The sequence below is a fragment of the Gymnoscopelus microlampas genome, assembly GCF_963454915.1.
Source record: "Gymnoscopelus microlampas genome assembly, chromosome: 17".
Taxonomy (NCBI): Eukaryota; Metazoa; Chordata; class Actinopteri; order Myctophiformes; family Myctophidae; genus Gymnoscopelus; species Gymnoscopelus microlampas.
In genome coordinates this window covers 20,840,046-20,865,488 of record NC_139954.1, presented here as the reverse complement: position 1 = coordinate 20,865,488, position 25,443 = coordinate 20,840,046, and the positions used below count along the sequence as shown (strand labels likewise).

Here is a 25,443-nt window from a genome sequence, read left to right as displayed (position 1 = left end):
ATAGGAGTTAAATCTTAACTTAACATATTAGATTTTTAAAAGTTCTGAAAGTGTCAACACATAGTTAAAAGAAAAGAAAACTGAGATTCTCTAATATATAACTGATATGATTTGTGTCAAGGCCTGACCAACAGAATCCAAAAGAGATAAAACTACAGATAGGGGCAACACACCAATCCCCATTAGTGATGATGTATATTGTGAAATTAGTAGTTAATTTTTGGTTAGAATGTTTAGAAAGAGAAGGGAAAAAGGTATTTCATGTGCATATATATGTATGAATATATTGTGTGTGTGTGTGTGTGTATGCATATACACAATATATATATATATATATATATATATATATATATATATATATATATATATATATATATATATATATATATATATATATATATATATATATATATATATATATATATATATATATATATATATATATACACACACACACACACTGTATATATGTACATATACTGTATATACACATAAAATGTGAAGTGAAAAAAACAAACACCTTGATGGTGGTTATTTTCTTCCTGAATATAATAGGTCAGGATTCACAAGGAGTGACAGGCCAGAAACTGAACCAGTCGAGCCACTGAATGTGACACAGGGGCCAACCAAAAAATGTAAATACAAACTAAAAAAATAAAAAAACGTTTTTAAGTAAGAAAGAAAAGAAGACGGCAAAAAAGATAAAGAGAATCAATCCAAGCCTCTTTAGAGGCGGATATCTTTTTGGTGGCAGCAAAATGTTTAAATAATGATGGATGAAAAAGGGAGGAGTGAAGCATAAAGCCTAGATCAAACAACCTCCTGGTTCTCTATACGGTGTGGTTAACAAAGAAGTGCACAACGTATAAGAAACAGGGGGTGCTTCACTGAGCCTTAGAGGCAGTGGTAATGGTGGAGGCCGACACTGGCACGGCCGCTGTGGTGGCTTGGTGGTGGCCATCGGTAGAGAGGTGGAGGTGCCCCGCCCCTGCAGCGCTGGCCGACACCAGGCTGACGGGATTACTGGCGAGCAGCGACAGGTTCTGGGGGTTCAAGAAGAGGGGTGCATTCACTAGGTGGGGGGTGCCGCCCGCGGAGGTATTGGCAAACAGCAGGTTCCCACCATCCAGGGAGGTGATGGGGAGAGCATTGCTCGACGCGAGAGCTGCAAGAGAAAGATGGCAAACGAGTTGAGGCAACATCATCATGAGCTGGATGGCTGACTGTGAGGGGTGCTTATGTGCTTTAAATGCATGATAAAAGAAAACTTGATGTACTTGCCACTAAACAGACCTTGGATGGTGGCCAGAGTGCTGTTGCTCATGAGGGCAGGACTCAGAGCACTGCCCAGAGCACCAGGAGCGAGGCTCAGCAAGGCCCTGGTCACACAGATATACAGTCAACACACAGCAAGGCTGATAGACATACAGTTGATCAGCACAATAAGTATTTCAGTGAAAGATATTCGTCAAGTTCTTGGAGATGGCTTTCACTAACCCTGGTGCAAACTGGGAGGAGGCCATCAGTCCTGGGTTGAGCCCGGCCGCGGCCGCCATGGCAGCAAAGCTGGCACTGGTTGGTAGCTGGGCAGCACTCTGCAGCGCAGCGGACAGCCCCGGCGAGGCCACCATCACCTGGCCCGTCCCCAAAGTGGTGGCCAGGGATGTGGGCGCTTGGGTGAAGATCGTTTGTTCCAGGGCTCTGCTGGTGTCGGTCGACGTGGACAGAGCAGTCGTAAGGGACGTGCTTAAAGAGGGAGAGCTTGCCATGGTAATCATAGGTGCAGTGGAGATGACCGACGCCGTGTTTGTCACTCCGACTGTTGTACCTTGGGAGGAACAATGTGATGAACGTGAATATGTAGTCGGTCATACGTACAGTACATGCATGTATACTGTAAGCTACCCACACACACCTGTGAAGGTCAAGCCGGAGACGCTGGTGCTGGTGAGAGGCATTATTGGGTTTACAGTCAGAGTGGTGGGTGTGTTAATGGGGCTGCTCACAAGGCTTGCTGTGCTCGCCACCTGGATGACAACAGAGAGATATGAGAGACTGAATGGGATAAATACAAAAATATAAGTGATAGAGAGAGCGAGAGAGAGAGAAGACACACAGACAGAGACGGACAGATTGTGTGCGTCTGTACCAGAGGGCTACTGGGGGTGAAGATAGTTTTGATGGGGGTGCTTCCTCCGGTGTGGCCACTGCTGGGGGGGTTGATCCTCTTCTCTTTCTGCCGCCGGTTGCAGAACCAGACCCGAATCACCTCCTTCTCCATGTTGAGCTGGTCAGCAATCATGGTGATCTCTTCAGAGGTAGGCTTTTGGTTCTGCTTAAAGAGGTCAAAGACATCGGGATTCCCTTTCAGTATGAGTTAGCCAGGATACATCAAACGCAGCACCGCAGATTAATGAGACACTCTAGAGAGGTAGAATGCGGTAGATTAGTCTAATGTAGGTGCTCTGTGGGATTTTAACGGTTTCTATAAATATACTCAAAGTTACAAAATCTAAATCAGAGTTTGGATCATACTAGTGATTTTTTTCAGACTTCCTATTTCCCCTTCCTCAAAGTATGCATCTAGACTATTTATTTGATGGGGCAACTCTATTGAAGTGAGAATTTAATGCATTAATTAAGTTTTGAGGTGGTCTCATATTTAGAGTGATCTCCACAAAATAATGTGACACACTACGATTTCCAATAATGATAATAATAATAATCTATAATTCACTAAATCTGTGTGCATGTGTGGACGGGCGTGCAAACTTGGCATGTGTCGCCGATGACCCGGGTATGTGTTGTGCCATCTGCTAATTCAGTCAGACCGGCGGTTGTCCACTAATGTCTGTGTCTGTCTGTCTGTCTCCCATTCATGCCCATGTGTGGAGGTTCTTGGAGGACACACCGAATCTGTGTGTGTGGCTGATGATCTGAACAGGCATCGGCTTCTCTGATTGGCCATAATGGCCAACCCACCCATCGGCTTCACCGATTGACCAAGCTTCAATTGTGCCACTGTACCAATATAAAATGGCACAATAATACTCCATTCTTTGCATAGCAAGACTCGACCTCATCCACAGAAGTGTTGTGTGTGGAATGTTATGCTGGACGGTGTATCTGAAAGAGGCACCATCTACATTATATACGGCATCTATAAATGCATGCGTGTGTGTCCGTGTATCTCAGGAACCGTCCAACTGGAGATATGGGAATCCCTGATGTCATCAAAAGTGTCCAAATGTATACTCTGTGATTATTTGTACATTAATGCCCTACTTCACCAAGAGTGGCACACAAAAGTCGTGAAAATTTTCATAATTTTATTTTTAAATAGTAATAAAAAGGAACAACAGGAGTTTGACAATATTATAAAATACATAATAATAATAGAAAAAAATCACACCCTGTGTGAAGGAAGCGGTGCCTTTGGGGCGGGGCTTAACTCATTTCAGTTCGTCCCTATTGGTGGTCTGAGTCCACTTACCAAATTTGTACTTGGTAGCATGCTGCAAACTGGAATAATGGCTGTTTAAAGCCCAGCCAATGGGCAGACAGAGGGGGTGGGGCTTAAAAAAATTACAGTTCGTCCCTATTGGTGGTTTTAGTCCATGTACAAAATTTGTACTCCGTAGCATGCTGCGAACTTGAGTTATGGCTGTTTAAAGGCCAGCCAATGGGAAGACAGAGGGGGCGGGGCTTCAGCAATTCATGCTCGTCCCTATTGGTGGTCTAAGTCCACATACCAAATTTGGACTTGGTGGCATGCTGCAAACTGGAGTTATAGCTGTTTAAAATCCCGTGCTCATCCCGTGCTCATACGGGCGGACGGACATAACATACGCTGGGGGTCCCTGGACCCCTCTTTGATAACCAGTGGCAATTCATGCTCGTCCCTATTGGTGGTCTAAGTCCACATACCAAATTTGGACTTGGTGGCATGCTTCAAACTGGAGTTACAGCTGTTTAAAATCCCGTGCTCATCCCATGCTCATACGGGCGGACGGACATAACATAGGCTGGGGGTCCCTGGACCCCTCTTTGATAACCAGTGGCACGTGTGGCCAATGAGAGGAGAGATGGCATAGGCATTCTCCAAGTCCGTGTGTGTGTGTGTGTGTGTGTGTGCGTGTGTTTGTATGTGTTGCTTCATTGCCGTGCTCATCCCGGGCTCATACGGACGGACGGACGGACGGACACGGAGTCACGGTCAAATGTAGAGCGGTTGGCACCGCTAAAAAGTTAAATGTGCTTACAAAATGTGAGTCGCTCACCTCTATAAAGCTCTTTTCTAAGGCCACTCGGATGTTGGTCTCAATACTGGTCCTTTTCTTCCGTCGGCGGTTGAGCCCCTCCATGCCAAGGCCAGGGGAACCCAGGGCACTGGGGCTGGACAGGGCCTGGTCAGACGTCAGGTTCTCTGCACAAACAGCACAGACGCAAGGGACCGGGATAGAGGTAAAGACAGGGCACTATAGTGTACATTCATGCTTATCGCCATGGCATGCAATGCAGCCAGGCAGGTAGTGGCAAGCACAGACATGCAGCCTGTAAAAGAAAAGCACATATACAACATACATAATACACATAAATGGGTTACACCCCATGCCCATTTCTCTGACAACACACTGGCTGGGTGAGTTCAGGGACAAACCTGCATCGTTGAGCCACTTTTCCAGCAGCGGCTTGAGTTTGCACATATTTTTAAAGCTCAGGTTCAAGGCCTCAAACCGAGAGATGGTGGTCTGGCTGAAGTCATTCCCGTACAGCTTCCCCATGGCCAGGCCAACATCCCCCTGGAGTGAGCGAAGGAAGGCAACCACATGAGATGGAGAGAGGTGGAGAAACATAAGTTAGTGCAAACTCTATATTGATATTCAATGTATTTTTCTTGATTTCTGGAATCAGAACGCATAAAAGTCCTTTTTAATGGCATGGGTGTAAGGCAAGCCGTCTAGAACAGGGTTTGTCTGTATACTGCTACATGCATGATGTCATGAACCAGAATCACTCTAGTCATGAAAGCCTTATTGAGGAGAGGTAAAAGTGAAACTTATGAAGTTGTGGCATAGTTGACAATCTATACATATATATGTATTAATATTTTAAAGGTTGCAACGCAGCTCTTAGTTATAACAACATTGTTTTAGTTAAGGACTTTTTCTTATTGGTTAAGTATTTATAAATGATTAAAAACCAAATGAGGCATAGACCATCACCACACATGGACACAAGTAGCCAGCCTGTATAGTATGGCTTCCACACTGAACACCACATTGTGATTTGTGTGGCTTGTTCACAAACTGCACATAATACTAACTTAGGTGAAGATTGGACAGGAAGGCCACACTGTTGTTAGTCTCTGTGGGCCCCATCTTTGCCCGACGCAAGGTGGCGCAAAAGGGACTGCGCAATTATCATTGATATCTTCCAACCCATGCAGATGTCATTTGCACACCCTGTGTCCACGTTTTTTAGATAAGAAATTATCTTATGCCTATTTAGCATCAATGGCTTGGTCTTAAAATGCAATGTTGTCTGGCGCAATCAAGGTGCACTGCTATCTTATGCACAGGCTTTAAGCTACTAACAGCTTTCAGTTGGTCTGTTCCTGCTGTGTCTGTCAAAAAACAACCTAATGTGAATATTAAGTGGATATGTCACGATATCACTTATGGGAAGACATTAGCCCACGAGTACTGTGATTCCGACCACAGTGATTCTGACCGCCCATATAAGCGATGTCTAACTAGCTAAATTGGAGGGGAAACACCCCAACTCAATTTGCACCCTGTGCCATAGATCATCGAAATAGCCCAGCCCCCCAGTCTTGTTTTTTTTATGAATTACTTCCTTTCCTCACACACCTGTGTGAATCCCAGTTTGATCCGTCTCTGTTTGAAGGTCTTGGCAAACTGCTCCAGCTCCTCTAGGTCACTGGGCTCCTCCATGGTGGGGGTATCCAACCTTTTGGGTGGTGTCTGACTGTGGGGGAGGGACTGGATGGGGGTGGCTGCTATCGTACGGGTTGGTGTCGCTGGCTGTAGAGGACAAACAAATACAAAACATGGATTATACCACATGGTTATGTTAGGCAGCTTGTTCAGACACTCTGCCTTATCTTTCATAATGTCAAGAAGGAGTTGCGTTCATCATTGCTGACCTGAGTGGCAAGGGTGATGCTTGGTTGGGTAGGCAGGAGGTTGGCTTGGCTTTGAGGTAGTTGAGTTAGAAGACTCTGGGCTTGCAAGAGGCCTAGAGCATGAAAGAGAGCAGGGAAGTAAGGCGAGGAGTAACATCCCAGGAACAAATTTAAAACCCAATATAATGTTTTAAACCTCAACGTTTTATGTTTGCTGTTTACAGGCAGAGAAAAGACAAACGCCAGTACGCACTCTGCTGGCCCTGCGGCGACTGTGAGATGATGAACTGAGCAGGTTGTAGTGGTGTGGCGATGTGGTGGCCGGGCTGCACCAGGACAAACTGGGGCATACTTAGATTCTGCTGCTGTAGCTGCTGTAATTGCTGCTGGACAAAATGTGAAAAATATCACCGAATATAGCCAGCAATTGTGTGTGTGTGTGTATGTACGTGTATGTGTGTGTGTGCGTGTTGTGTGTCTTACTGGGGTGATATGGATGGGCTGTGACAGGGGCAGCTGGGTGATGGGCGTGGCTGCAGAGGCTGAGATGTTGGCTCCAGTGGTGTTGTTCTGTTGGTTGGCTGAGTGCTGTACAGCTGCCGCCAGAAGCTGGGCCTGGGCCTGCTGGAGCAACATCTGCTGCTGTGCCGGGGTCAGGGTCAGCTAAAGGAGGAAGCCGGACAGTAGGCACAAGAGGTAGTAGACAAGGAGAGGTAGGGGTTAGGAAGAGGGTCAAAAGTCAGCAATAAACATTAAATATTCTTAAAAAAAAATTAAATGGTGTAATCACACTGTGGCCAGACAGATAAATGGAGGAGGACTCATTTGGCTGAGCCAGGCACAAGTACAAATGAACATGAAGATTTCATTCACAAACTCACAGCCCACATGCATAACAAACATTCCCTCTTGTGTAGTGCAGGTGCAGCTCAAACATCCAGTCTCCTCTCCACAAATAAAATATGGACTCAGCCATTGATGTAAAAACATGGAATCCAGGTGCGTCATGTGGTTGGCCTGATATTACAAGCGTGCAGAGACACACAAGGCTATGTCCAAACAGCTCCTTCTGCAGTGGAAGAATTTGGACATAGCCTGACCACCACTGGGATAAAGAATAAAGAAAAAAATGCAGGCAGGCAGAGAAGAAAACTGCCGTAGCCACTGAATCAGGGTCAGAAATCACTTCAAACGTATTCTTGAGAGTATCAACTGATCCCAGATACATGGCTAGGGCCAAGTTCTAACTCAAACCAAGGAGGCAACATGCCACTTACTCCAGCTATCTGTCCCCCGGCCAACATTAACTGGGTTTGGGGCAACACACTCTGCTGGACGGAGGTCGGAAGAGCACCCGATTCTTCCGACTTACACTAGTAGAGGTAAAGGACAGAATGCGATATTGAGACAACCTTGTCAGGAGACCTAATCAGACAGTGTAGGCTACACTGAAAAATTGTGAAACGTGATGGTAGGGTTAAAAGACAAGTGGATGGACAGTCCAAATTCATTTGGATGAAAAGCAAATAGATGGTGCAGTTAATCCAGATAAAAAACAACATAAACAGACCCACTCAAATACAAATGAACAAGGCCAAGGAATTCAAAGTCACACAGAAACTCTGACACCCAAACTAGACTCACAGAATGAGTCCTTTGTCTTTAAGAGAGCAAGAGGATTTAAATTAAAAAGCAAGTGAGAAGGTGGGTGTTTAAAATGTACTGCAGCCTTCAGAGACAAGGGGGTGCTAATTAAAATAACTGTTATGCAGTGCATGTAAATTCTGCATAGATTTGCATATTCTCTACCATCTGTTTCCGAGCAACCGCAGAGCAGCTAATTAGCATACGGGGTTGATTAATCTGCCTTGTTGCCAGGCGACACCAAGAGAGCCTCGTTCGTTTAAATGGAACTCTTTCTGCATGTGCGTGTACATGTCTGCAAGCCTCTTAGTCAAACTTCCTACCTCATTTTCATTGCAACAACCGTGTAAATCCAAAATTGTAGAAAGATTTGGGTACTGGGAGCCAAGATAATAAAAAAGTGCACCTCAAATTGAATAACTGTCACCTGTTTTGTTAATGTTCTGATTAATTCATTAATTATTGTTGGAAAGTCAGGGAAACAAGAACTCAGATGTTAATATAGTATAGACATGCCTATGGCGTGTGTGTGGAGCAGGAGGGCAGGGGTATGTGGGTAAGTTACCTGTTGGAGGAGGGCTTGTGCATGGGCGTTAGTGATTGCACTTGTGGTTGGCACTGTCTGCCTCTGAAAGTCCAGTCCATTTGTTTGGACACCTAAGGACAGAAAAAGCTCATTGAGGATAGCACCGGGAAATGCTTTACCCACACACGCACGCACAAGCACGCACACACACACACACACACACACACACACACATACACACAATTTAAAGCCATGTGTATATTTGGGGTTTTCCATGACTTTTGGTGTGGCTGGCAGTGTGTCCAGTGTGAAAGGTCTCACATGGACACGGAGAACACAAGACTAACAGGCCACACAGACCTCTACAAGTAATATCAGACTACTGAAGCCCAGATTTAATGTATTGTATTGCTGATTAATTGGGTGCAATGGACCACAATAGAAACAAGCCCCCAGGGCTTTTTGTGTTATCCTTTTAGCATAGCTTTTCTGACTGCACTACCATACTGATGATAACAAACTGGTTAATAAAGTATTCAATCAATCAAATAAAACATTGTTAAGGCGCATTTAGCACGCAAGATATTTCAAGGCGTAAAAAAAACAGCATAGCTAAGAAGGATCACTATTTCATGATATGCTCCCATAAATCTGCTGGAATGTTAAGCTGGTGAATTTGATTTGCAAATCACAACAGCATTAAATATTAACATTACAGTCCTGTATGAATATTCACATTAAGCAACATTGTCAGTATAAATCTTATACCTCATTACACAGCATAAATATCATGCAATTGAATATTTGCCCTACAATGCTCATTGCTCACTCCTACAATAATTTATATTACAGAATCACTCAAGCACCAAGGCAGAGGAAATCAATGTTCATATTCAATAGGCAAGAGAGGGACCAAATTACAGTGTGGACTAATCATTTCATTACACAAAAATGACAGCAAAGATTAGGGTTTTTATCATTCTGGAATACTTTTCATTGTCAAAAGCAAATAACAATAAGCATCTTTCACATATAACATGTTCAGGGCCAAATTTTCATTTGGAAACCTGTTGATTCAGCCTGTAGAAGGCAGCTTTTCTCCAATTCTGACACCCCAAAAAAGAAAAGTTAGAGTAAAGTTGCAGGTTACCCACCTGTGTTTCCACCAATGCTCTCCATTGCACATTTAGTTCCTGACTGTATATTCATTTTGGAATCTGGAGGAGACAGACAGAAGGGGACAGAGTAAGAAACCTCTACATTCAAAAGTAGTTGTTTTTTTTTACCTGCACAATCAGCTATCAATTATCCCATTACTGTTTGACACAATACAATTACATTCAACATAAAAAAAACAAGATGCTGCGCGCTGAAAGACAACTGCCAGTGCCAATTAGCCAATAGAAAAACTAATTAGGGCAAGTGCTTTGAAAAAAGTGCTATTTTATATATGTATGTGTATATATGTATATGTATATGTATATGTATACACACACACACACACACACACACACACACACACACACACACACACACACACACACACACACACACACACACACACACACACACACACACACACACACACACACACACACACACACACACACACACACACACACACACACACACAACTAATCCTACTACTACTACTACTATGTTGAATAAATACAAATAACATCTGTAATAACTGACTTTTTCCAATGCGAAGAGTTTCACAACAACTCCAACGACAGCCAACAACCCTCCATTAAAAGCACACCTCAACACTTATTCCATCACTCACCCTCTTCTGGTTCACGCGTTTTCTCCAGCATGGTTGCAAGAGCTACCAGGAGAAAACTGTCTGTGCAGAGCAGACCCTCAGAATGGGTGCCCGCTGCCCGGCACTCTGCCCCTCCCCTCACTCCTCCCCCTGTTCACTCTCCACTGGTCAGCGAGCAGAATCCAATACAACTACAGCTACACACACAGACACAGTGGCACTGTCCACCACACGGTCCAGTGAACAACACTGGGATACACACACTGGGAAAGCCAACAGGGTTGAGGCAAACAACTCTCCTATCCTCTCTCTCTCTCTCTCCCTTGTCTTTTCTTTACCCCCTCTGACGCCCTCTTTTAACACTCCCCAAGTTGCCCTTGCACCCTCTTTTCTTTCTGTCTCTCGTGTGCCAGGGTTGTCACGACTTCAGAAAAACTTCTCTCTGCCTCTCTTTCTAGAATGAAACAGAAACGACGAGTGCAGCTGGCAGCCTCCTCTAACTCTCCCCTCCACCCCCCCCACCCCACTATAATGAAGGATAATCAGTATTCAGCTGATTAAAGCCGTATGCAAATTTGCCCCTGCCTCGTTAGCGATGCAAGGCTTTGAAGTCCTGCGAGCGACGCATTTCACACCGGGCTCTGAAAGCTTTCTGCATAATTTAAAACCCCCATAAATATTTATCAGCTCATTAGCATATTAATTGGATGGCTTTTGGAGGACGATAAAAAAACAGGGGAATAAGGAGGACACGGAGGGAGGGAAGAAAAAAATTGTGCTCAAACCAGCACTCAGCACAGCAGAGGCAGCAACAGCACAAGGCCAATTATTGTGTGAGTGAACAGCCAAAAATGTAATTAGCTAAGAGCAGGTAAAGGGCTAAAGATATCCCAGAATGCAACGTGAGGCCTGTCGGCGGTGGTCTGAGCATGTTAGCGAGGAGAGATGGCGATAATAGAATGTCTCAGTCCGGAGCACCTCCAGGAGTCATGGAAACCAGGCCCAACTATTAACGGGAGGGGAGGGGGGCATGAGTGGGAGGGGGGGACTCGCTCAATCGGAAATAAATAACTCCACATTAATCCACCACGAGCCCGTCATTACTGCTACACCCCCTGTGGCTAAAGCATTCCACAGTGAACAACTACAGAGAGTGGGTATTGCTGGCTATGTTTATGAAGTGTTTGAAGATTAGCATATTTAGATTAGCTTTAAATTCCATTAGTATTTCACTTCGGAGCTCTTTTTAATTCATTTTAAAACATGCTCTGAGAGCTAATGTGCCAGAGAAACAAGCATGCTATGGTGAGGCACAGGTGTCAAATAAATGGAGATTAGGATGACAAGAGCTGAATGGCTGTGCTGTAGATCTTGAAGTTTGGCCTTTATGTGGTTGTTCCAAAAATATTGACCTGGACAAAATTCTGGGCACCTCCTCATCCACTTAGTCCATGCTTGACAAAAAGGTATTTATAGCTTTATTTGACCAAAACCAATCTCTGAACCCATCGTCAAATAAAAAGGAAAAACAGCGCCCCCAGGGTTTTTCACTTTTGCATTTTGCGAAGCTCTGAATCTGTTCTTGAGAGATCAGACCAAAACAAACGGGACCAAGAGGGCATGGTGAGGTTTACACAAGACAGGAAGTAAACCATATAGTCTCTCGTAAGACCATGACACATAAACAGTAACAAGAGTGCTGAGGAAATATTGGACAAGTAACCTAATCAATGAGCAATTGTGCTCAAGGTCAATTCTAGGAAGTTCAACCAAAGATAAACTGAAATAAACCCACAAGACAAAATGACCACTCTAATTCTACAATACTCATCAACTGTCACCAGTCACTGTAAGCCACTTTAGCCTGTACAGTACAGAATAATGTAGCATCTTAACACGGAAGACCCAGAAACAAATGCCAATAGTCATAGTCAATATGCAGACTCAATTGCAATCTTCATGGGATACATATTGGTTCTCTCACCAAATGTGAAAACAAAAGATATGCTACATGATGTAGGCTTACATTTACAGAATAGTGTACAACACTTCAACTGTGGAACGATGTCTTATGCCATAGCAAATTTTAAATATGTAGCTCATTAGCACATTAGTACAGAGATTCAACATGGGAGACAGTGAAGAAATGAATAAGCACATTAATATTCCACTCAATTTACAGCATCCTAAGTATGGACATGCCCCCCCCCCCCTACAAAGGATTGGAGACAGTTCTATATTAAGTTACTAATGTATTACTGCATGTATATTATTATATATGTATTGACATGAAATAATTTTACTCTTGTGTATGTAAGAATACAAATATTGAACATAATTTTGTACTCAAATTGCCAAAGTTATGTTAATTGTATGTAATTGTATTGTATTCTAACATTTAATCTGGCATGGTAATCTATCATATTCTTTGTTTACTAACTATTCTATGCTATTACAGCGTAATATATATTTATGAGCACAACTTCTCTATGCTCATAAGGCATTCTTTCTTGGCACTCTGTCTTAAATTCCTTTCATTCCTATACAGGCTGTCAGAAACAAACCGTTATCTTTTTTGGTGCATCACACAAGGCTATTAGTTATGATTCTCTTCCTCCACTCTGCAACAGCTTGTTTGACTGGAGCCTTCATGTAGGCCTACTCAATACTTTGAGATGCCCATGTCTTGAATCTATTACTGGGAATTATGCATTATTCATGATGACTGTGTTTACATCAATGAATATTCATGATGGAACTCCTAGGATGGAATGAGGGTGGAACAGTAAAACTGATTAAATGAGAAAAGTGTGCCTTAGTGTGCCTTAGTAGTGTGCCCAAGTGCGAAGATTTCTCCTCTGTACACCAAGTAGCCTAGGTCAATAAATCAATCAGGGTTTGAGTAGAAGGCCATTTTCACACAGCTGATATAATTTCTCACAATATATTATGACTGCAAAACGACAACATGAATCAGACCATGAATGCAACCACAGGTTAAGCAGATCGGCTACAGTACTGGAATATCTTTTCTATACCATGTTCTTTAGACAAAAAGCACCATATGCATTAATTCATATCAACAAACACTCCCTACTGTAAGTGCTTCTCTTTTGATTGTACTGAAAAGGAACTGCATTGCTAAACCTATGATAGCACACCTGACCTACATGAAGTTATCCTGTGAAGGCATAGTAGCCTATTGTTTTTCCATTTAGAAAGAAATATATCAAAATCATTAGCACGTTTGGATGTCATCAATACTGACATTTGTCATCAACAGACCTTCTGTAGTGTATTCTTTTTGAGTTATTTGTTTATCAAGCCTGGCTATTTCAGGTATTTGATTGCCAAGCCTGGCAGAGCTGTCTTTTTCAAGGGTTTCATGTTACAATTCATTGGATCATTGTACGAAGATAGAATTAGTTGTAAGCATATTAAATATTCTAAGCATATTACATATTAGAAAATAATATTAATTGAAAGCAGACTTTAAATTTGTTTAAACTTGTATTAATTGCATACACATTCCAGCCAGTGCCTCTTGTCCTCATAGTATGTATGGGATTATGGGAACTATCACTTGTTTTCATTTAGCTAAAACCGTCTCTATGCTGTTGTTAGGGTCGGTTTGCCCCTTTAAACAAATTCGCTAAACCACAGGGGAGAACGAGGTATCCGCAAGCTGTGACTTGCCCTATTATTAAACAGACTGAGAGGGGGAATTAGAATGCCCTGCCTGTTGTTGTGGCCTTCCGGAAGTGGGCCTCACCACCCCCCGGGCCTTGGGGGGAATGCACACACTGCACAGGTACCCATGTTTTAAACTGTGAAAACGGCATCGCCAATACAGTCGTTTAGTCAAACTACATCATACAACAGTCTTGGTCTTCGCATTACAATGAATGCACGTTTGTCTGTTAACTGCAACATTCCTAAATGTAAGCTATTCTAAAACAGCGAAATGAATATTTGTTGAGGAAAAATAAACGCCCCCCCCCCCCCCCAACTCAACCCGCCTGCACAGACAGACGCACTGGAACTGAATGGAACTGTGAGACTTGTTGTAAAACTTGTACCAACGCGCACTTTTTTCCCCTTCGAAAAACAATGCGAAACATCACGAATGTAAGCCGACTGCTCCAATAATGCACCATTTAACACTACAATGTAAAAGATAACAATTCAACTGCATTCGAAAATTCTGGAACCAAGTTGCGACCCGTTCGCATTTAGCACTCGTGGTATTTAGTTTAGGAAAGTTACTTGGCTCCTAAACTAAATACCACCGGCACCGAGTGCTAAATTGACGATTATCCGCAATTCATAATCATAATACATCGCGATATCACTTGCCAAAAAGAACGGAACAACAAACTAATGTTATAGCTTAGGTCAGTTCATTTTGGCAAAAGCAAGTCGAGACCTTAACTTCGCGTTATAATGTAATAATATCGCACTAGCCATTACACCGTGGCGCGAGCCTTTCGGTCGGCTTTTTACAATTGAATACTTTATTAACAGTTTGCCCAAAAAAAGCACAGAAAGTACAGTTCAATACAAAACTATTAAAGCCAAGAAAGCACTGTGGGTGGAAATATTATTCTATACTGGGGGGAAAAGTGTTTCGTGTCGACACTTATTTCAGTTGAAAATACGTCATTTGTTACGAAAGGCTCAGGCGACGAAGTCCAAAAAATTGCCGTTAGTTGTTCGAGTTTATAATGCTGAACAACACTCCGCATTCTGGTCCTGTGTGTGTGTGCCGGGGATGGATGGGAGGCCCACATGAATAACACAACAGCCTGCCTGTATGCAGCACCGAGCACACAAAGGCACAAGAAGGGGAAAAAAGGCACACAGCTATAAAATCACGCTTAGTAAAAAAAACTATTCTTCCCCATCATCATCAACCACAGCTAGGGCAACAACATGTCGTATTGTTAATTTATTTGCGTGTGTAAATGTGCGATCCAGGCAGCAGTACGCTGCCCCGCTCAACCCTTAAAAAATGAATATGCAAACCGCTTTCAAAAGCTTCACGTCTGTGTGCATCAACACACACAAAGCACAGCCGACCTGCCTGCTGCCTGCCTTTAGCAGGCTGGCTAACGTTAGCCTGCTTGCTACTTCCATTTCAACCCAAACTGCATTTTTGATATGGGTTAATGTGTCATCCAAGAACCAAGAGTCACGTCGGCGATTACTAATAAAATATGCTAAATTGTATTTGTCGACAGAGGTATGAATATGTAGCGGCGTATACAGCGGTCTAATCACACAAAGGGAGGCATGTTTTTCCCTGTAATTTGCCGTCGCACTGCAATAGCCCGTTTCCTCCTCTTGTCAAATTACAGCTGGATATAAATAAACTAAACCTACTATTATCGCCATGCCTATTTGGTCAAATAAGCCTATTTTCGCCAGTGTTGTGTGCATTTTGGATTGTGGAGTTAGAGAGTTTGAATATGAGTATGAATATGTAAAATGCTGTAATGATTACCTGGTCCTGAACTCTCATCTTGACTCGCTGCTCCTCCGTCCGCCATTTTGAATATTTAACCCGCAATCCCAGCCCCGAGCGTGCCACACACGCACACACGCACGCACATAAATACACGCGGAATTGCACGCATGGTATTGTACATACAAACATATGCACGCACACACGACGCAGAAGCTACTTTCATACAGTATCAATTCAACTTTATACTTGAATAACTGTCCAGTGACTTTGGTTTTAAACAGTGGTCAGGATCATACACGATGTGTTGCAGGCTTGTTTATGGTTAGTATAGGTCCTATATAGTAGTAGCCTACAGTGGTTCTCAAACTTTTTCATGTCAAGGCCCCAACTTGACACTTCTTAGCCCACGGAAACCCATTTGAAAAGATATGCCAGGGACTCTCTTAAAAGATTTTTAGGGCTCTAGCAGTGCTTCTAAACCATTTTAATTTCAAGGACCCCCTGACATGCATTAGGCTACGGACCCCCATTTAATGGCATTTCTATCTCTGGGACCCCAATTTATATTGTAAAATCAATGTTAATGTAACCCTGAGAGTGTACAAATCCCACTATCCGTCATTTAGTTGACCCCCTGGAACTCCCTCAAGGACCCCTGGGGGTCCCCAGACCCCACTTTGAGATAGGCCTATAGGTTACATGAAATAACATACATATACAATACAATATGCAAATAAAGAAAATCATACTGGAAATAAATATAATTATTTAGTTTCAAACTAGTTCTACTAACAAGTTTTTAATATATTAAATTGCTGTGGTTAATGTAAACAGGGGGGCAGGTCTGCACTATGTACTGTACTTCCAGAGAGTATTCGAAGGAAAAACAACTGAACAGCTGTGTGTGTGTGTGTGTGCGTGCGACGTGCGTGTGTTGTCAAATCAAATATGAACGCATGAAAACCTAGGCCTTAGGTGAAAATGTAAATATCCGTCATGACTCATGATCTATCTGTTTTTATGCTTTGGCAGTTGAGAAAAAGTACAGTGAAAGCAGTTTGACACAGACAATATATTTCAATATCACATTTTCATTAAGACAGTCATAATTCCAAACTGTATGAAAGTAGCTAAATAGCAAATATCTTGAAGATTAACCATAATGAAGAGATTACTACTATTACAACATAACTAGAAATATCTGTAGATGGCCAATATTTGTCAGTAATATCTAAACTATACAGTATCAACTCCGTCATGTCTCTTAGTGTTACATCCAACACTAAATGCTTTTGGATGACCAGTATTTTAACCACATGAATCCAATGCATTCTGGGGCAAACATTCAGCGAAAAAAGCAGATCTGCAAGATCACAACACTGTCGCTGTAGCTGTTTAGATGAATTCTGCCACTGTCTACCCAACCTAATCATATTGAACACAATTTCTCTGTTAATTTAAGAGTATAAATGGAACCAAATGGACCTGTAAGGGTCCATTTGGTGACATGTGTACACTCTCTATTACACCTGTATAAATTAGATATTTCGGTAAATGATCTCTAAAGGAGCAGAGTATCTCTTTAGCAGGAGATGATATAGTTATATTGGAAATTATTCATTTATATGAGAATGGTTAATCCCTAAAAATATTAACTTTAAGTTGAGCTTATTAACACCAACAACAAGTCATTCGTTTACTCTTGAACCTACCAGCAGCTTTGAAAGAATGCTCATATGAGATCCTAACAGTTCTTGTGTAACTGGTACATTTGGCTCAATTTTAAGTCCAATACTGCAACCTGCAGGAAATGTTAAACATAACAACAAACATAACACAGTAAAACCTATTTGCCTGGTCAGATTAGTCCAATAAAACATCATTTCATTCAACCAAGTTTGTTTTGTTCAGGTTTTGGTTCATATTGTTTCATTTAACTGAAACTAAGGGCGCGTTTATACCAGGACTGTTTGGTTTGTTTAAGGATAAGGATTTAACTGAAACTAAGTCATACATGAGGATATTCTGGTCACTGTGATTAATATTTCCTGCCTTATCACCATTCAGTACTAAAAGGTGTGCCATATCAAAGGAGCATAAGCCCACTGATAGGCTCATCTGACTGCATGTGACCCACGGCTGTTAATTTTTGATCTGGACTGGGTGGGGGGACTCCGCCACACCTACAAGTCCAACGTGACTAGGAAAGGTTAGACCGATTCTGGGGCTCGTTGCCATACGTGTGGATTGTCCTTTTTAATTGCTGGATCTTCATTATCATATATCCTGTACCAGAGATGACAAAAGAAAGGTGGCATAGTTTGAGAAATCTTCTTCTGATACTCACAGGTAGGTTTGTAATTACATTTGTTCTCATTTCTGAAAAGGGACACCACACCTTTTCCGTATAGTCACTCTGGTTAATGAATAATCCTTTACCTATTGCCACTCACCAAAATGGAAGACAGACCATTGCCTGTTGTCTGAATTAAACCTATAGGTGAGACAGTTTGTTAGATTTGCTCATAGAAAAAAGTTAATGTACCCAGTAAATAACCTAGCAATAATATTAACAACAACAATAATAATAAAAACAACAATTATAATAATAACAGTAATAATTCATACATTTTTTAAACTTTTCACCAACAATAAATCTCAGCGTGTAACAAAAAGATAAAAAAAAGATCGACAAGAAGAAGAAGTAGGAGTGAGCTGGAGGGTAGGCCATAGTCTTTGGCGCTTTCAGGTGGCCAGGAAGGGCGTTCCAAAGACAAGTTTCATCCGATCAGAAAGTCCGAACCCCACAGTTCAGGGTATTTTCTTGGGGGTTCTGAGGCAGTTGTTGGATCTGAGCTTGTGGTGCAATGGTTTGAGGATGAAGAGATGCTTCAGATAGGGGGTTCAGGTCCGTGGATGTACTGTTACACCACAAGAATGGTTTTTGATTCAACCCTGAAGGATACAGGAAGTCAATGCAGTGTGTGCAGAAGGGGTGTAGGCCTATGTTTTCTCACTCTGATCAGGAACCTGGTAGTGCTAATACACTGTAGATTCTGCAGGTTCTTACCACAGAACCTGATGAAGAGACTGCTGCAGCAGTCCAGCCTTGAACAGATGAAGGCACAGGCTGTATAATGAACATGTTTTCATTTTCATTTCTGTCATTTCAGCTCTGCCCTGTTCCAGGGCCTTGGAAGTTTCAATCCCAAACAAAGAATATGAGGTTGCAAAAGGGGGTGACATCACCATGACATGTACATTTATTCCTGTCAACCCAGACCTAAATTTTTTAATCCTCACCTGGGAAATCCTACCTGGCAACAATCAACCAGTGGTAAGAAAAAAAAGATTCTTGACATCACCACAAAATAATGACATGCATTAATGGTTAGGTATCAGCCAGTCAAAAATGCACACAGGGTCATTCCATTATTTAAAGGAGTACTACTACTTTACCAACAACCTCCAAGTAAAGGAGGAGATATTGTGCTTCTATACAATACAGTACATATTATCAATAGTGGATATGTGAGTGATTTGCATATTTAATTGGCACGTGAGTAGCCTACACGTTTTTTAAAAGATATGAAAATCAGATCATGTACAACATTTAAGAGTATACACCTAACAACAGTATGATTAGTACCAGGATACTGAAAATAATAATGTGAGTAAGATGCTGATGAGTCGTGAGTGGTGTTTTTTTGTAAAATGTTACTCATCTATATTCCTCTAGATACCTGTGGCCACCTACTTTTCCAATGGCCACATAGACATTGGTCCTAAGTATGAAGGCAGAGCAATTCTGTCCACTGACATTGCCAAACGGGAAAGCACCCTTCAAATAAATAATGTGAATCAGGAGGACAGCCACATTTTCCAGTGCAGTCTCACAATCCCAAATGATGATGAGGGAACAACAGCCGCCACCACATCCCTTTTGGTTCTGGGTGAGAATTTCTCATTGCCATAATGTATGCTGCTTTACATTCGCCCATACTTTGTGACACACCAGTGCTATTTGCTCTCCGGTAATTCCCGGTAAGAGTATACAAATGAAACCAAAAGGACCCATAAAGTTCGATTTTTGTTTCTGTACACTCATAGTGTACAAAACCACCACTCTGGTTTTGTACAGAGTTACAAATTGATAAATGAACACTGCAGAATTTATTGTGTTCTCTACGATGATGATTTTGCAATAGAAGGAAGTACTGTATATGACATGTCATGGACATTTGTTTTATTCCAGAGGCCCCCTCTAAGCCCCTATGCAACTTGCAAGGCACTGCAGTGTATGGGAACAACATTAGCCTCACCTGTAAGTCTGAGAACGGCTTTCCCACACCCACGTATGCCTGGCAGAGCTACGATGTCCAGAACATCCCCCGACAATTTCCACCAAGGACTACAGAGAGTGTGTATTTGATCCATACATGTTTTTGTTGCATTTCATTTACTTTTTATCGGTGCAAAAATGTGAATCTTTATTCATAGAACTAACATGAACTTGTATGGCAACAAAATCGTTATTTTATTGTGGCTCTTATCACTTGACCCCATGTGTTTATGGGTAGGACCAACACTAATTACGTCTGTTGGAGGTCCTACCACTCATGTATGCTCTTGTGACACACATACCACATTATGTGGATTCTTTTCTCTGTCTTGAATAACTCAGTTTGAATATAGAATAAGGAGATAAAGAATACAAGTTTTGCATTCCATTCATTATTTTGGTATCTATTATGTCTAGCAAATAAGGAAAGCTGTACCTGAACAGCGATACCTTCATTTTCTTGTTTTCACTATTATTGCCTTCTAGTCCAATATCAATTTTATATACTGTATACTAACGTTACATAATCTCATCGTGTTGTAGAGGATGGTGTCCTGTCTCTCTTCAATATATCAATGGTGACGTCTGGATTCTACATCTGTGCCTCAACAAATCGAATCGGCTCTGCCAGCTGCAACTTTACCCTGGCTGTGACACCCTGTGAGTGTACAACATGACTTAGCTGCTTTCTGAGGGGAACAGGAAATGCAGACATAGGTAGTAAAGTTGAGAAGTATTGGATACTTGACCATCAGTATGTAATTTTCCCAGCACTCTTATGTTTCCCATTTCAATCTAGCCTCCATGAACCTTGGGGCCACCGCAGGGATTGTTGTGGCAGTCCTAGCAGGTATCATTGTCCTGGCGATTATCCTTTTTTGTTGCTGCCGGAAGAAAGAAAAACAAAAAGGGTATGTATGCCGTTCTTCTCTTTTTGTGTAATTCATTTTATGATATTATCTTTATTTAATTTTCATTAAAAAAAATTACATTAAAAATATATACTGTATATGTTTGAGATAATGAGGATCTACTGTGGGTAGCCTGTATTTTCTTTTCTGGACACACTGTCTAGAGCAGGGTTTATCTGTATGACCACAAAACGGCCTGAGGTTAACAATTTGTTGCATCCCTGGCTTATAATGTGAACTATGCTTTAACTTGCTGCAGCAGAGGACAGACACACGCCATGTACACAATTTGTTAACAAAGTGCACAGCCAGTAACTTATCGCTAGCTAAAGGATTGCACAGGGAGGGCTGTTTTAGTTTTTAGTTTTGAATATGCTCTCTGTGTGTGTGTGTGTGTGTGTGTGTGTGTGTGTGTGTGTGTGTGTGTGTGTGTGTGTGTGTGTGTGTGTGTGTGTGTGTGTGTGTGTGTGTGTGTGTGTGTGTGTGTGTGTGTGTGTGTGTGTCTGTGTGTGTGTGTGTGTGTGTGTGTGTGTGTGTGTGTGTGTGTGTGTGTGTGTGTGTGTGTGTGTGTGTGTGTGTGTGTGTGTGATGACTAGCCTGGCATGCCCAGACTATTATCACTGCATAGATATTAGTCTGGAATCTCTGTGTGGAACCTGCATTTCCGAGGGGCAAATTAAAAAAATGCCTCTGGTGATGAACCTGCCCCATATTTGCATACTGGGCCCTGATTGGTCCCTCACAACTTCGGAGGGAGAGAAATACAATCTCTATTGAGAGGGGCCAGACCTAATCTGCCAATGGCAATTTTTGCAATAGCAGATTCGTCTGGAACCAGGCTATGTAATGACTGGTGTGTATCATATCAATGTTTGTTCTTTAGCTCCCCAGAAACCATGGAGTTCCATGACAAACCCTCTGTTGAAGATGGAGAGCAGCACTGGGATGACAAGTCAAACAACCAGACAAAGGCACGCATAGAGCCCTCTGAGCAATTTGAGGAGAAAGATGTCACCCACCAAAGTGATTACAACTACAAAGTTGGAACTGACAAACATAAGTATGAGGATGACCAACACAGTAATTATAGCAATAAAGAGAGCAATGACGGCAGAGCCTATGATATGGACAAGAGACAAGATCGCTATGGTGGTAGTCGCGATCGCCTTGATGACAGTCGTGGTCGTAATAGTGGTAGTCGTGATCGCCTTGACGATCATCGTGATCGCTATGGTGGTAGTCGTGATCGCCTTGATGACAGTCGTGGTCGTGATAGTGGTAGTCGTGATCGCCTTGATGACAGTCGTGGTCGTGATAGTGGTAGTCGTGATCGCCTTGACGATCATCGTGATCGCTCTGGTGGTAGTCGTGATCGCCTTGATGACAAACACGATCGCTATGGTGGTAGTCGAGATCGCCTTGACGACCGCCATGATCGCTATGGTGGTAGTCGAGAGCATCTTGATGAGAAGCGTGATCGCTATGGTGGTAGTGATGATCGCCTCAGTGACAAAAAGAGATATGGCTAATTTTTGTCATGTCACTTAGGTAGTGCATACTCAAAATATTCATACATAGCCTTTTTTGTCTGCATTCCAATCAATTTTGGCATGGATTTGTAGGCAAAATGTATTCTCTTAATTTTCCCTTTTCCCATGGTTATACATAGTATTCCAAGTATCACCATGGCCAAAACACATTGAGTAGGGCTGGGTGATATTAACAACATGAAATATCACCATTTTTTGACCGAATACCTTGATATCGGTAATGTGACAATATTTTGGGGATGACTACATGCTTTCAAAAGATATTTCCACACAGGAAAATATAGATTATTAGTGATACAATGAGCAAAAAGGTAGAAGCATTTTCACAAGCATTTCTAAAAAGTTGTTTTGTAATTGCATCACTGTACTATGATGAAGCCATTAAGAAACATTTAAAGCGGCAATTCAGAACTTATTTTAATTATAAAAATATTATTTTAAGCAATCTGTAGGGTAGAGTATATTAATACAACAAAACTGGCACATCTGCAGTGGTTGGAGGTGGTCTCCCTACTTTTCTCACTTGAGAAAGTTTGACCCTGGTGTCAGGTAGGACACTGCCTGAAGCTCATAAGCACATCTCCCCATTGCCTCTAGTCTGAGAAGTAGATATTTGGTCTCTCATGTGGGAGACCATTGTTCGAATCGTGACATAAGACATAAAAGTTACGGATCGCAGTTACATCATGATATAATCCAAAATCCCAGATGATATTCTCTAGTCTCATATCAAGATTTCAATATTATATTGACATTGTTATATTGCTCAACTCTTGCAGAGATCATAAACTCTGTTTCTATTCAGTTTACCAAGGGCCACACATGACATATTTATTGGGCCCACTAAAATTAGACAGCACTCATAGTCAATGTTGAAACTGGTGCCTTTCAAACATGCCATGAATTGAGCATCATTATGTGGTATCATATGCACTGGTGCTGTTTTCTTTCGCATTTTATACTTGTAGCAATGAGATGCGGTAATGAATGTACACTTTGCTACATAGAGCCCTGTGCAGGGGCTCATTGACTGATTTGAATGTATCCTGTGTCATAACATTTTAGATTGTACATGCAGGTCAAGACCATATACCTTTAGGGATACATGACACAGGGTCACTCAATTTTTGGGGGGGATTTGGGTTTTTGGATCCCTTATAATCCCACGGGGGAAATTCTGTTTCAGCTTCACCCAGCTGATTTCTGCTCAGATGGTTGTGATGAGTGCTGGGGGTGGGGAGGCCTGTGGGAGGCAGTAAGCGGTTAAGTGTCTTGCTCAGGGACTCTTCATCCCATAGATGGCAGCCCAATAGTTTTATTGGAACTACTGGTTTTCTATCCTACCAGGATGTTAATTGCATTCACCTGGAAATCAGGGACTAGTGTGGTCTGACCTAGGCTAGGAACCACTTAGCCAGTAGGTCGGTCATGAGAACACTCTGAATGTATATCGCTTCATTATTCACTCTGCGAATAGGCTACTATCCTTGAAGTAATTATATGTTTATAGCCTTTACATTAGCAGTCAGAGAATTCAAACACCTAGTTTAACTATGTTTTTGCTGAGAGTGAGAGTGTGTGTCAAAATACTTATCACTGACTGAACTTACATTCGTCTATATTTAAACCTATTCTTTCTGGATATGCCCTTGTAGTCATGCACATTCAGGTAACATCTGCTTTTAAAATGTTGAGCAGGTGCTTCGTGCTTGGAATCATGTGGGCTACTGAAATTGTACTGTTAAAACTTTTTCTACAAAACAAACTGCAAATATTGTGCTGCATTACTCTTGTTATTTTTTTTAACACTACTGTTATTGCAACTGTAGATTGTGTAGGCAAGTGATTCTCAACCATTTTAATTTCTAGGTCCCCCAATTTTATATTGTATTAAGATGTGTATCTCTGGGACCAATAAGAACCTTTTTGTGTTGATTTGGTTCAATATGGTCTGTAATTTGGTTCAATTCCTTTAATGTCTATACCACAGGAATAACGGTGAAACTATAGACATTTTCTCTAGTTGTATTTAGGCTACTTGTACATAATAATGATAATAATAATAATAGTGAAGATACGGTCTATCATTAATTTAGTTGGGGACCCCCTGTACCCCCTAAAAAGGACATTTGTGGGTTCTCAGACCTCACATTGAGAATCACTTAAATGTTGCTGTTGGTAACCTATGTCAGGTTTTGCTATTGTTTGTAAAGATTAAATCTAATTCTTGATTTTTTATGAAATTGGAATTTTCATATTTGTATTGTTTTGTACTGAAATTCTCTTCTATGGATAATTAATTACAACTAATTAATACATGAAATAAATAATGTTGTAATCTACGAAGAAGTTCTCGCCTTTTTTTCACCTTTTTTGGGGTAAATTCCTCAGTAGCCTACTACAAATCTGACCTGATTTTATTAATAAGCTGCCCCCTTCCCGGACTCGACTATCTTGTTAAATAGGTATGTTGCATTTTGTAAGAAATTAAACAGTCTATACTGCGCTGTTGTAGTTGTAGGATTTGACTGCAGACGCTATAATATACTAACTACCTAATTGTAGTTTGTAATTAAATCAGCATGATGGTATTCAAAATGATGTTTTGTAGTATTTTGGTCTTGTGGCGACACCCATTCATTAAATGGTACAGTCCCGTTAGTCACAGACGGATTCCCCCATCCTGTCTCTTGAGCAGTGTTGCCATGTCCGCTTATTATACGCGACTTTGGGCTAGTTTTTCTGTGGCTTGTAAATATTGGTGGTTGGGTTTTTTGGGCTTGTTTCTGAACAAGTGTAGTTGCTTATTTTGGACTTAATGTTGTTTAAACCAGTGGTTCTTAAACATTTTCATGTCAAAGACCCCCAGATTAATATATATTTGTCTGCAGAGTCGCAGACCCCCCCATCTGAATATATTTTGTGCCAGCCCCCCCCCCCCCCCATACAAGATTTGTGCTGTTAAAAATGTTTCAAAAATATAATGTTTTTGAAATACTGCATTTTTCACATTCTCTCCAAGATTTGTTTTGAAAATAAATAGCAGATTACAAGCTCTGTCGCTGTGAGCTTGATGCATAGGTTTAAAGT

At 41.7% G+C, this 25,443-nt stretch overlaps 2 protein-coding genes across 6 annotated transcripts; one reads left to right on the top strand and one right to left on the bottom strand.

Moving 5' to 3' along the window:
* Positions 1–463: 463 nt before the first annotated feature.
* Positions 464–15,632, bottom strand: LOC311064226 (POU domain, class 2, transcription factor 1-like; the record flags this gene model as incomplete). Of its 5 annotated transcripts, none has more annotated exons than XM_084084056.1 (14): positions 464–1,165; positions 1,282–1,379; positions 1,498–1,828; positions 1,916–2,027; positions 2,150–2,335; positions 4,281–4,436; positions 4,662–4,802; positions 5,874–6,047; positions 6,170–6,261; positions 6,402–6,534; positions 6,632–6,811; positions 8,358–8,491; positions 9,473–9,535; positions 15,587–15,632. In XM_084084056.1, 14 exons carry the CDS (start codon positions 15,630–15,632, stop codon positions 885–887), a joined length of 2,127 nt encoding a protein of 708 aa, XP_083940182.1. In that variant the 3' UTR covers positions 464–884. The 5 variants fall into 5 exon arrangements, with proteins under 5 accessions (XP_083940182.1, XP_083940184.1, XP_083940183.1 ...); XM_084084058.1 differs by having other exon boundaries at positions 4,281–4,426; positions 4,661–4,802; positions 6,402–6,531; XM_084084057.1 differs by having other exon boundaries at positions 6,402–6,531.
* Positions 15,633–18,800: 3,168 nt separating this feature from the next.
* LOC311064352 (V-set and immunoglobulin domain-containing protein 1-like) lies at positions 18,801–22,352 on the top strand (the record flags this gene model as incomplete). Its single annotated transcript, XM_084084184.1, has 6 exons — positions 18,801–18,887; positions 19,290–19,503; positions 19,806–19,970; positions 20,436–20,552; positions 20,692–20,803; positions 21,687–22,352. 6 exons carry the CDS (start codon positions 18,801–18,803, stop codon positions 22,330–22,332), a joined length of 1,341 nt encoding a protein of 446 aa, XP_083940310.1. The 3' UTR covers positions 22,333–22,352.
* Positions 22,353–25,443: the final 3,091 nt, after the last annotated feature.